The sequence below is a fragment of the Lepisosteus platostomus genome, chromosome 9, assembly GCF_059453375.1.
Source record: "Lepisosteus platostomus isolate fLepPlt1 chromosome 9, fLepPlt1.hap1, whole genome shotgun sequence".
Lineage (NCBI taxonomy): Eukaryota > Metazoa > Chordata > Actinopteri > Semionotiformes > Lepisosteidae > Lepisosteus > Lepisosteus platostomus.
The window spans coordinates 38,928,305-38,940,939 of NC_142619.1; the positions used below are offsets into that span (position 1 = coordinate 38,928,305).

At 33.2% G+C, this 12,635-nt stretch overlaps 1 protein-coding gene across 4 annotated transcripts in view; it reads left to right on the top strand.

Annotated features, from left to right (window-relative positions):
- The window catches only part of fbxl13 (F-box and leucine-rich repeat protein 13), a 73,194-nt gene that overhangs the window by 5,668 nt on the left and 54,891 nt on the right, over nucleotides 1-12,635 (top strand). For all 4 annotated transcript variants that reach the window (XM_088644948.1, XM_088644945.1, XM_088644946.1 and 1 more), the window contains exons 3-7: nucleotides 3,015-3,111; nucleotides 3,297-3,364; nucleotides 5,285-5,439; nucleotides 7,843-7,952; nucleotides 9,198-9,302. In XM_088644948.1, coding sequence (XP_088501074.1) covers nucleotides 3,015-3,111; nucleotides 3,297-3,364; nucleotides 5,285-5,439; nucleotides 7,843-7,952; nucleotides 9,198-9,302 — 535 coding nt within the window. The remainder of the gene's footprint in view (nucleotides 1-3,014; nucleotides 3,112-3,296; nucleotides 3,365-5,284; nucleotides 5,440-7,842; nucleotides 7,953-9,197; nucleotides 9,303-12,635) is intronic.

Below are 12,635 nucleotides of genomic sequence, written 5' to 3' on the forward strand. Positions count from 1 at the left end.
TGTCTTATTTACTAATTTACTGTTTTTAGTAATATTGTTTATAATGTAACAAGTTTTGCAAAATTATTTACATCCTAATATTTAGATTTGCTCTTTATGGAGAAAGAACTAAGACTATACTGTAGTTCTTGTTTTTTTCCCTCTTCACATAGAAATTTATATTAAATAACATTTGAAATTAAAAGAATCCAGCTTTTTTATGATTTTAATATGAACAAATGCCAACTATAGCTTTTATACTATACTTCTCAGAAGAATATAATTTACTATTTTTGTGTTCTTTGCATAGTGCATACAACATAGCATTAGGGATAGTTAAACAGTATAAGATTCAGTATATCTGTAGGCTGTCAGCCTATTGACTTCACTACTACCAACACAGACATGCATGAAATGATAATAAAAGCATGATGTGTTGAGACTCACAAGTGTTTCAAGTGCACGTTGAGCTCATAGTCCAGACATCACCAGCTGTTTTCTGGGGTATGTCTTTCCATAACCACACAGTTAGCCAAGGGTTGCTAAGTTTGGATTGTGTTTAGTCAGCCATGATATGTTCTGCTTGGCATGCCTGTGAGCTGACAGTGTTGTCAATGAAAGCCACATTCAAGCCTCCTTAAATACAAGTTACCTCTCCCATAGACACTGTGGGACGTGCAGCAGAAAAAAAGGCTAATGGCTCTGACAAGTGTATTTCAGAGGAATACTGTATGTGTACATCCCTCACCGTGCCCCCTGACCCTAGGTATCATGCCCGTGCTGAGGAGTATCAAGTAGTATAACACTGAGTTAAAGAACTGCATTATTACTTAGAAAAAAACTTAAACCCTCCAGGACAGAAGGTTTGAACTTTAAAGTAGAGGCTTAAAGAACTGAATGTCTTTAGGATTAAAGGAAGATGGATTATAGAAGATTAGACTGTTTATAAAATGCCGATTGGAGCACATAAAGTCAACTCTGATCATTACTTAAACCTTAATAAGGAAAGGAGGAGCAGAACAGTTACCTAATGTATTATGGTGACAGACTGAAGATCCATTATCTTGTATGGCACCTTGTGTTACAGTGAAATTGACATATGGAACATGTTACCAAGGCCTCTTTGTTATTCTTAAATTGTCTGAATCTTATGAAAAGGAACTTGGTGGGTTTCTGGAATTAATTAGCGTTTTAGGACTAAGGAACATCAGTGAACAGAACACCCTTCTCATATTTCTCTAAGAAGTATAAAGAGCACTTAGCAGAATGGCAAACCATCCAGTATAGAATCCAATCTGTAATGTTTTAAGCATGATCTGAATTGGTGAAGATTTTTCACTGTAATAGTTATAGCTTAAAAGAAGCTGTAGTCCTCTGGAGAAATTTGTTCTATTGCTCACTTATAAACCAAAGCTTCAGGCAATTGTAAAGGCAAACACTTCTTGGGCATTACCTCTCTAATCCAGAGCCACAGTTGCATCTTTAGACAACTATTTTTTGAAGACAGCTTACCCTTTCAGTTTTTTTATATGGAATTTAATCCTGACCATTTGTTTATTTTCCGCTATCCCTCACCACTGTAAGTTCAGGGGAAAGAAACAGAAAACAGCCTTTTGTATTTGCTCATAGTCATAGATGAGCGAATCAATTTCCATAAGTCTATATAAGCAGTGTCTGCAGAGACTTTGAGTTGGCGTTGGCAGTGCTGTTGATTGTTATGTACTATGAATTGTCTTGGATGATACTACAGGAAAAAAATAAAATAAAGGGATGGTAAAGGAAGTATTTTCTCTGTGACATGGTAGCTGTTAGTAGAGGAAATTTAAATGGACACCATATGAAAATTCTAACATCCTTTGGAAACATTTGCTATGTACAGTTTTGTTAGGAGGTAGAATTGAATACAACTATTGTGTTTGAACTATAAAGATGTTTTTCCTGATTTTTCCAGATTACAGGAAAGGTAATTTTATCCTCATCAATCTTAACAATTCACAGTTAAGGAATAAATGCTAACTCATTCTAAATGCATGCGGATGAAAATCTGGACTAACACATCTAAGGAGCAGTGAAATATTTGGTTTTGATTTACTCTACACTTTAAGATAATGAGTTGTTTTCAACAAATATGAAATGTGTAAACTACAGACCAAAAAAGGTCACATAAACCTTATAGCAAAAGTGCTTTAATTCCAGGTCCGTAATTAGTTCAAATTATTTTTAAGATTGTAGAGATTATCAAGAAACTTTCAATATTAGAAAATAATTAACAGCACCATTGCTGCATTCAAGATTTTTATCTTCTTGTGTATGTTTTCATTCTTATTGATTTCACTGTATATTTGAAACTGAAAACGAAAATAATATGGAATAATAATTCAACCTAACTATTAACAAGGTTTAGGCTGGTAGTTAAAAAGTATTAATAGGATTAATGTTAATAACAGGTGATGTTTAGAGTCAGGTAAGACATAAGTTAGGTTGAAGGCAAACATTATGGTTGAAGCTGGTGTAAATTCAGGGTAATGGCTTCATATACTGTATGGTTAAGGCTAGGTTTAGGAATAAGTCAATGGTTAGGTTTAACCTTAATTTACAGTATGTGAACGTTGTATTCTGTGAAGATTTTGGCAAGTTATAAGGCTAGGTTTAGGGATAGGTTGAGGTTAAAATAAGAGCTAGGGTGAAGATTAAGGCTAGGGTTGGTTTGTAGATTTTGTCCCATGGCTGAATGAGACCTAAGTTTTTATAATGATAACGATGGTCACATTTACCTATTGAATCAGAAGACGTGAAATACAATGTTTTGAAATTTGTCTCAGTGAGTTTTTGTTGTTCTAATGCTATATGAATCTAAACATGTTCATGTGCTTTTTTGTGTACATGTAATTTAACACGTAAATACATCAGTGTATTGTTAACCATCATTTGGGGTTCAACGGAATTACACTGTAAGTATAATTTCAATTCACACCAAGGATGTAGTGCTAAAATAAATTTTGATGTAAATAATCCCAGATGCTTTCAAACTGCAGGGGGTACACATGTGTTCAAGCTGGACCTAAAGCTGCAGTTACGGAAGTAGCAGGAAGTTATCTTCAGGGCCTCTTTGGATTCTCAGAAAATAATATGGTAAGTCCTCCATTTTCTAAAACACTTTTATTTGCAACTTTTACGGAAATGGTGTTAGGTTTCGCTTTAATTATTTGATACATTCTGTAAGTAAAGCCTTTAAATATCTTACAGTGACAACTGTTTAATGTAAATATGTTCTCAGCAGAGGACATGCAATTTCCTAAAACATTTTTTTTTCTTAGTTTCTATCCCATCTGTTCGAGAAGGCCTACACACACTACCGAAAGAGTTTAATGAAAATGTGTTTTAAGTAAGTATCTCTAAATCTTAAACTGAGTTAAATGAAAATCAGGAGTTACGTATTTTATTTAATTCACAATTATCATGTTAATTACATCTACAGTGCTGCTTGAAAGTCTGTGAACCCATTTTGTAGTTAATGTTATGTTTTTGCCATTAAATCAGAACTTGTCCTTACTTTTCTAAAAGAAAGGGTTTATATCCACAAATTCTCTGTATTGTTTAGAGTAATTGATGCATGCAATAGAAAAAGAAATAGGTAAATAAGAATAAGTGCAAGTCCAGATCTCAATCCAATAGAAACGTTGTGGCAAGACCTGAAGTGGCCTGTTCATGCAAGACAGCCAAAAACTCTGGAGCAGTTGAAGGAGTTTTGTAAGAAAACGTATGCAAAAATTACTCAAAGCAGATGTGAGAGACTTATTAATAAATATAAGAAACCTTTGGTTGTTGTTATAGCTACTAAAGAATGTGTCACCCCCTTATTAAATAAGGGATTCACTTACTTTTACACACAAGGATCATTGAGTTTCTGTTAAACATTTTAATGTAATAAATAATGAAACAATATGCATTTTTTTGAATGTGTGTCTGTTATTTAGGTTATCTGAATTAAGTATTGCAGTTCAGGTAAAAGATTATTTGTTCTTAAAGATTATATATTATTTCTTATGTTCTTAAATATTTTATATTATTGTTGGATTTGCACAGGGTGTTTAGGTACTAAGTCTTTCATGTCATGATGATTGTTCACATTTATTCATTATTATATATGGTACCATGTAATATTCTTTCTTTTCCCTAAAAAAACAATAAACAAATTTAACATAAAGATTATTTGTTTAAGACATATGAAAGATGAAGGGTTCACATACTTCAAATCAGCACGGTATGTGAGATATATATACCGTATACAATGTATTGAGAGGCATTAAAAAACATTTGCTGATGATTCTTAAAGTCCTTGTTGCCTTTTCAAATGTATCTCAATAAATAGTCACTTCCAAAATTATGGCACCATTAATACAATTGAGCAATAAAGGCTGTCAGATCTAATTGAGTTATTACATATTTCAAACAATGTGAATAAAAATGCTGATCAAAGTATCATAAGATTTTAATGTGAAACATTGATCTGAAACAATGTCATCATTCCTGTGCAGCGATACATTGATTAGGCATTTGAGCAACAGATATTTCTGTTATTGCGAACCAATCGGGAATTGTCACGGGAACTGGCGCCACACTGTTCTAGGATTAAAACGACAAGACTTCTGGAAAACAATAAAAACATATCAGTGTCTTGCCATAGTTTTCTCACACAGCATTCCAGAAAGGTCTCTCCAGAGACTGATCAGGTCTGAGTAGCAGTTTGCCAGGATAAGGATGGTCATGAAAATGTATTGACTTTAAGTGCATTGGTCATGCTATTTAGAATAAATCATCTGCATGATTCCTTCTTGTAAAACGTTTTTACAATGTCAGGTGCATTCATGAAACTAATTAAAATCATCTGGTCAATACATTGGACCATGTGTTTGAATTCCTAATTCCTAGCATCATTGTTTTAATCTGATAAAATCTAACGATCATGTAGTAAAAATGCATTTGTGCTTTTCTGCACTCATTTGGAAAGAAATTGACTGCCACCACCTGGACTATAAAACCATAAACAGAATTACTTTAATCATCAGTCCATTTTAGTGTACATTGAGTGTGTGACACAGGATTAATACTGCAAACAAGGTATACTCAGTGAATTTTGATTCAGTCTAGCACTTCCCTTATTTTTGGCACCATTCTAGAACCACAGGTGCAGTATGCATGGTGTCAATGTACTCTGCTTTGTGTCCTTTTTTGTCTTCCGGCTGCTTTTGTGAAGCACCTCTCCACAACCCTAATGAATTAATTATTGGTCTTCCACAAACAGCGCTTGGATAAAGTTCATTTTCAGAAAACAGGCACAGGCTTCAGAACAGATCCAAAAGATGAACATTGCAGAGGATCATTATGTTCAGACAAGGTTAAAACTGACTCTACATAAATGGATCGAATGGCTGCAGTTTCAGAAAAAGAGACAAGCTGGTGGGTACTTCTGTTTTCACAAATAGACATTTCTTTATTAAGAGATTGATGCTCAACAAATGCTTTTGTCTCCAATACTTATTTTTGTCTTTCATCTCTTTAAAGCATATTTTGAGGTGTGTAAAATGTAAATATCTTGTAAATACAAGATGTAGTAACAGTAATCACAATGAATGCATTCTTTTACACAGTAACTCCAAACCTGAGTGGAAAGACTATTCTTTGTAAGTGTATCAAGCATTGTTAATGAGTGTGTAATTACTGAGCCATTATTCACTAGATAAGTGAAGAAAATGAAAATAAAAGTACAAGCCTGTTGAATCATTCATTGCTGAATATTTGGTGGTTGCTTTGGAACAGAAATGTGGATGCTTTGTATAGTAATAAGACTTTAGACTGGGTCTCTTATCTGGCATTGGTAGCAATGCCAGATAATAACAGGATGACATTACAAAAGTAATGTCATCTAATGTGATGTGAAAATAGAAATTTAAACTGACCATGAAATTATTAACCTTATCCAACCTAAAACAAGCCAATACCTACAGTAACTAGCAAATTACACTGAAACAAAAAAGGACACTGTTGTCATCAAAACCAGAAAACAGATAAATATCAAGGTGAGGAGGCACTGATCTATATATTATTTTACAGTATCCAAAGGGTTTGTTTAAATAGAAAAAGAGATTTTAGGTTCTTAGGTAGTTCCTTCTTGAACTGAGATGATTTTGTTGTTCACACTTATATATGGAACAGAATATTTAAATTGAGGTTTTGAGTGGGAAATGTAGGTAATAGCTATAAACTATCGCATTACCAAAGAAGATACTTAGAGTTTCTCTTGGGTAACATAGGAAAAGGGCTTAAAGTATATGAATTCTCCATTTTCCACTGTCTCAAAATAATCTGGTCCAGACTAAAAGTGATTATTTAACAGTACATATCAAATAGGGATTATCACTTTTCTTAAGTTTTTTTGTGTTAATCTGAAGACTTTGTGATGCGTGAGAGTTTTATTACAGATGGATTTATTAAACATTTCTTATTTCACAAGTTTTATCTCTTGAAATGAATTCAAAACTATTTGTGCAGTTTGATTTTTTTTCTCATTATTTTTTAGATATTTTTAAAGCAGACCATGTTACTCACAATTGGATTAATGTGGAAACTTTATATAAATTGTTCTGATTAGACCTTAGTATAATGCTACTTTTACTGCCCCCTTGATGCTTTTCACACATAGGAATTTTAAAATCTGCAGTAAGACATTACAGTGTCACATAATGCACACAATAAATCTTCCCATGAAAAACAACATTCTTTTTTAACTGCAAAACAACATTTGTATTTGTTCCAAGAATAAGACAGGGCTTGTTGAATTATGAGGAAAGAAATTAGATGAAACTGTTGCTGAAAAAACAGCTTTTACTTCTGGCCTTTTTTTTGCTTTTTGTATCAACCAAGTTTTTTGAAAAAAGATGGATGGATAGATGAATAACATCTGAAACCATTTATCCATATTAGATTTGTAGGCCTACAGTACGTGTTTGAAGTTGGAGAGCTTTTCAGTGAAGATGCTAGCAGGATTGTAATAGTGGACAAAAGGATTAAAGCTTGCTTTCATGACATATTGACAATGGCTTCCTGAGGGTACAGTACCTCAGTAGTTCAAATGGATAGCATTTCTTCTGTAGTACATTATTTATTAGGTCACTTTCAATATATTGCCTTCTGTTTTCAGTTTTAAAGATTCAAGCAAATAAAAAAATGCAAACATAAGAAATATGATTATACTGTAATGCAAATTTAAAAATCTGGTTGAAAAAGTATAACAACTGTTAGATTTTACTTGTTTTGTTTCGATTAGAAAAATGAAGTGTATTGGGCCACTTCAGTGACCTAATTCTAAATAAGTTTTATTTATTTTGCTTGTAACATCATTTGAAAGAAACAAATACAGTAGTTGTTTTTTTTTTTAAATGACATCTTCAGGTAGTTTTTTTTGTGCCAGAATCAGACCTCCTGGCTGTATCTTTGCAATTGCAAGTAACAAAGGGTAAATTAAAGTATTACAAAGGTAAATTGGAATATGAATTTTTAAATAAAAATAGAAGAAATAATATTCTGTTAGGGATACATTTGAGTTCATTTACCATTACACAAATAGCCTTGAAAATTCTCCTGCATATGTTTAAGTCTTGTGATGATTTGTGGTCATTGAGTAGATGACTGCTGGGAATAAGTGCTGTTTTGCATTTACTATTTACTCCTGTTATACTTCTTAAATATAAAGGCTAGTTCTAGGTTTATAAAACAGTAAAAAAATCAAACTTTAATTTACTTATTTATTGTTCAGTATTTTTTGGCTTTAAAACAACATGTTTGTTTGGTTTGTTTATTTAGATGCAATGAAGAAAATTCAGGGAGTGTGGGATTTAGTGTACTGCAAGCGTGTCTTTAGAGCATGGAGATATGTGGTGCAGGACTCCAAGAAAACAAAAGAATACTTTGAGGTAATTCTGTGAACTGAGAATACTTAAAAAAATCAATTATTAAAATCTTTAATGTCTTATTTACCCAACTGTTTCTCAATGTTTATAATATAGTTTTCTTTTGTGAATTTCTTTATATAATATAATTTTTCAGCAAACATTTGCACCTGCCTTAACATGAATCTTTAAAAATGTATATTGCAGCCATGGTAAAGAAGGCTTGGTATTGGGTTTCTTTAATCAATGTAATATGAATGTATTATTTTATTTTCCTATTTTAGATTACTACTGCATGAAATTCTTATGTACAGTATATATGCATATGCACGTATACAGTGTTAGCTTCCATAATGGCATCTTTCCAGTAACCCTGAATCTGTTTATAAAGAAACCAAAACGAACTTCCATCAGTCTGTGCCTAAACAGTCAAACATTGTTCACCATAACGGAATACTTCCAAATTTTAAACAATGCCTTTTTTTAACTCACTTGTGATGTATTGTGATTTATCGGCTGGTAATACAGTGTTCCATGTACTTACATTGTCTTTAGAGCATGGAGATATGTGGTACAATTACACATGTAATTGTCTGTATAGATCTTATTTTGTTACTACAGTAAAAGAAGGGCTACACAGCAAGTACATTCTGTTCTCCCCAACCAATATCGCCTCCTTTAAACTAGCAAACCAGCATCTCAGTATCGTGAGGTCTCGGCACACTGGCTCTGGAGGACTTTTGAGAAAAGAAAGGGAAGTTCTAGCTAAGCTGCTGCATTAGCATGTATAAGTAATCTTTAAACAAAAGGGCTGACAGCTATACCTAACCAAATTAATCCAAGTTCACCTGAACAGTACGAGAGACCCTTAACACCCTTAAGTATGTGCAACCATGGCAGTAATAACGGTCTCGCATATTATCTGCATGACTAATATGGTGTCTGATTTCCACTTGTTCATCTGGTAAATGTAATTGTTTTAACATATTTTAAACACATAATTGGATAAAGGTTATATAAAAAATAATTTTAAATAAAATATTTTTATTTAAAAAAAATAACTTACATCACCTGTTATATTGCTTTACAGTAGATTTATGTTCTTGTCTATACAGGAAAAAAAAAAGGATGTGCAAGTGTGAAATGAATAAAAGGAAACTATAGATGGTGTAAAATGATCTTAAGTCTTACAAAGTGAAAAGGCTGAAGTGTTGCTTGTCTTCGTGTCTGCTGTATGTTCTGCCTCTGCCTGTGATTCTTTGTGCGAAGCGTCTGGAGAGAGGACAGCTTGACCCAGAGTTCGATCACACTATTGCCCCTCCAGGAGAGAGCAGAGATGAGCTGTCCCAGTTACCGAGGCGGGCAGCACTGAAGGTATTGCTCTTTCTAATGCACAGCATCTTAACGTAGTAACAACATTTTGACTGATTCCATTTTGACGTCATGAAAATAGAATGACTTGAGTAAATAGACTTTATTTAGTTTGCACATTGTGAAGTGGGAGCTGTGCCTACTTTTTACACATACATATGAAAAGGTGCTTTGTGTGTGTTTACAAGTTGGCAAACAAATACCCGGAATCTCTTTCCAGATCTGTGTTTGTTATTCCTCCCAATTACGCTTCTATCAAGGATTTTAATCATCCACAACCACATTCCAGGGAAATAAAACACACAAATGCCTGTCAAAAATAAGGTTTTCTGTGAATTATCATACTAGGAGTTACTTTAATGGCAGGTCTGAAAATAGAAAATGTCTATATCACATGTAAAATCTATAGGTGAACATTGAAGACGTTCTCTTTGTATATCACTTAATGACCGAACCTTTATTAAAACAATTTTAGTAATTCTATCAAAGTATAATTCTTTGTATATGCAACCAAAATAATATAATATTAAATTTCTCAATATTTTTTTTTCTTGATATGATTATATGATGGCTAAAAATATGCATTCTAAAGGAAAGTTTTAAAACATTTGTCCGTCATTTCAGAGGTGAAACTGACTTCTTGAAAGATCAAACCATGTCATAGAGCCCGACCTGTAGCTCTCACGCAACAAGTCTCACAAGCTTTTTAGAAAAAATATGCTCAGTAAAGAAAACATTAAGTAATAAAGCACATTAAGAGGACCAGTAAGCATTAAAGAAAGAATGCAAAAAATGCTGTTATCTTTACTACTGTCCATCTTCTTCTTCACATATTGTTATGTGTACAGATTGACATAGTGTTTGCTTTTTCTGTTTTCTTAATTTCACATATATATACAGTATATCTAAAAAGTCAGTACAGTTAGATTGGGAGCATATGCACCAGGGTCACATCACGTTCAATGACACGGTCAATTCTTTCAGGGAGGGCAGGTGTTTCACCTCTAAAATGGCAGAGTCATGTTTACATTAATGAAATATTTTGAAAAGTCTTCTAGAATGGGAATTTTTGGAAAACAATCAAATCATATTAAATTGATTGGTGATGACACATAGATTGAGATATAAAGTATTATATTGATAAGTCTAAACTCTTAAAAAAATCCATGAGAAAAATGTTCTGCAAATATAATTATTTGGCAAAGAACTATTAGGGTTTATGTTCAATGTCTGCTGTAGTGTAGCCAAAAAATATTTTATCCTGGTAGACTTTTCCATACTTTAGTTTTTGTCTGCCACACAAATAATAGATAGACCTGTAATATGTAAACATTTACCATATCTATTTATATTATAGAAATCAGTTTTAGTATGTGTAACTTCAACAACACTTGAGAACTTTGTACAAAAATGAAAAATGAAGGTGCCCTCCAGACCAAGTGCTATTTTTCTCATATGTTATGCTGGGTCATAACATTCATTGGAAATATCATTTTGAAACACAGCAAATGACCAATCAAAAAAAGGAAACATGCTCTCACATCTGAAACATGTTTTCCATTTGCAAAATTAAAGACTTGGACACATCATATTTTTACTGGCAAAGAATGTACATTTTTGGTGATCATTTAATGGAAGTTGGAGCGGGAAAGATATGAATATACTGTTTATATAACCATTATTACATCTGTAATCCATGCATCTAGCCATTTTCTAACCCCTTCATCCAATTCGGTGTCACAGGGAAACTAGAGCCTTTCCCTGGCAAGAAACAGATGCCAGGCAGGGTACAGTCTGGACAGCTGTCAGTCCATCATAGGGCACACACAATCACTAACACGTACAGTACACATTCACACCAGGCCACTTATCCCAGAAGTCAATTACCTAAGCAGTATTTCTTTCGACCATGGAAGGAAACCAGAGCACCTGCTGGAAACCCATGATCCGAACGTGAAGAAAACATAAAAACTCCACTAAGGGGCCTGGTGCTGTGAGGCAGCAATTCAAACTAGTGTCCTACTGCTCCACTGTGTCATTTCTGCATCAGTACTAGAGGTACTAGGTTTGTAAATAGATCTCTCTTCCTTCATGTTTATTAAACTAAGAAGAAAAAATCAAATGGTTTATAAATGCAGGATCAGAGTTATGAAAGTGTTCTCCTTAAAAGCAACACTGCAATTACCCGAAACTTTTGCAACAGTGGAAATTTGGTGAACACTACCGGGAAAAAAAATGTCTTAAAGTTAGCATTTGGATGTTGGATCCTGTAGGTTTTCTTAACACTGCCTTACCAAAACCAAAAGCTCCTGTGTTCAGAGAGGAAATTGCTTTGTACAATATGTGTTGAAAGACACCCTACAGACCTCATAATGCTGGTTAGAATTAAGCAATTAAAACTGCACCTACTTTATAATTGAACACTACAAAGCTATTCATCTGAAAGTTTAATTCAAACCCATGACTCCTTCTTTGTTTTTCACTTACAGTACTTCTTAACTTTTTCTAAAAGTATTTTAGTTTCTCTCTCCTCCCATTCCCAGAAGCCATCCCATTAAAAAACAATTCTGATAAAGAATTGAGTATTTTAAAAGCTGTTTGGGTTAGTCCTTCTTCTGGTTATAATAAAACTGTTAGTGTAAATGAAGTAGTCTAATAAGTTTAGTTTAATATGAAATTGTTAAAATCTCTTTCACATCTTCAAACACACACTCAATGTTAAACATTTTACATATACTGTAGACTGACTTGAATGTCTGTAGTATTAAATACTACCGAAAAGCTTTATAAATGCATCTTAAAAAGGGAATTCTCATTGTGTATATGTATTTATCATGTGATCAACATCTATATACAGTAATTGAGCATTAGTCATTTGTTTAGTATCTAATTTATTGTCTTGGTTCAAAATATTTAATCTACTTGGAGGAAACAGAAGGTAAAGTTTTCTACATGTACTGTATGAAGATCACAATACTCATAATATTCTCTGAAGCATTCAGATAATAACATTTACTGCAATTATGTTTCTAGTTCTGGTATCCATAGCACTTCTGTGCTGATACTGTTTTATCAGAGCTTTGTCCTTCCACTGACTGAGGCATATAGCTGACTTCCTCCTTAGTGAGCACCTGAGTGATTTATGTGTTTAGTACATCAGCTATTTCCCTTGCTTGTTAAATACTTTTGCATTATTTTTCTGCAAATATTTTACTTCTTCTTTTACGGTTCTTCTGTACTGAAGCACATTCCATACAAAAGAACCATCAAGGAAAAAATATATTTCAAGAACTATATTGTAAGTGTGAGATAGCAGAGATACTGTAGCAAATTATC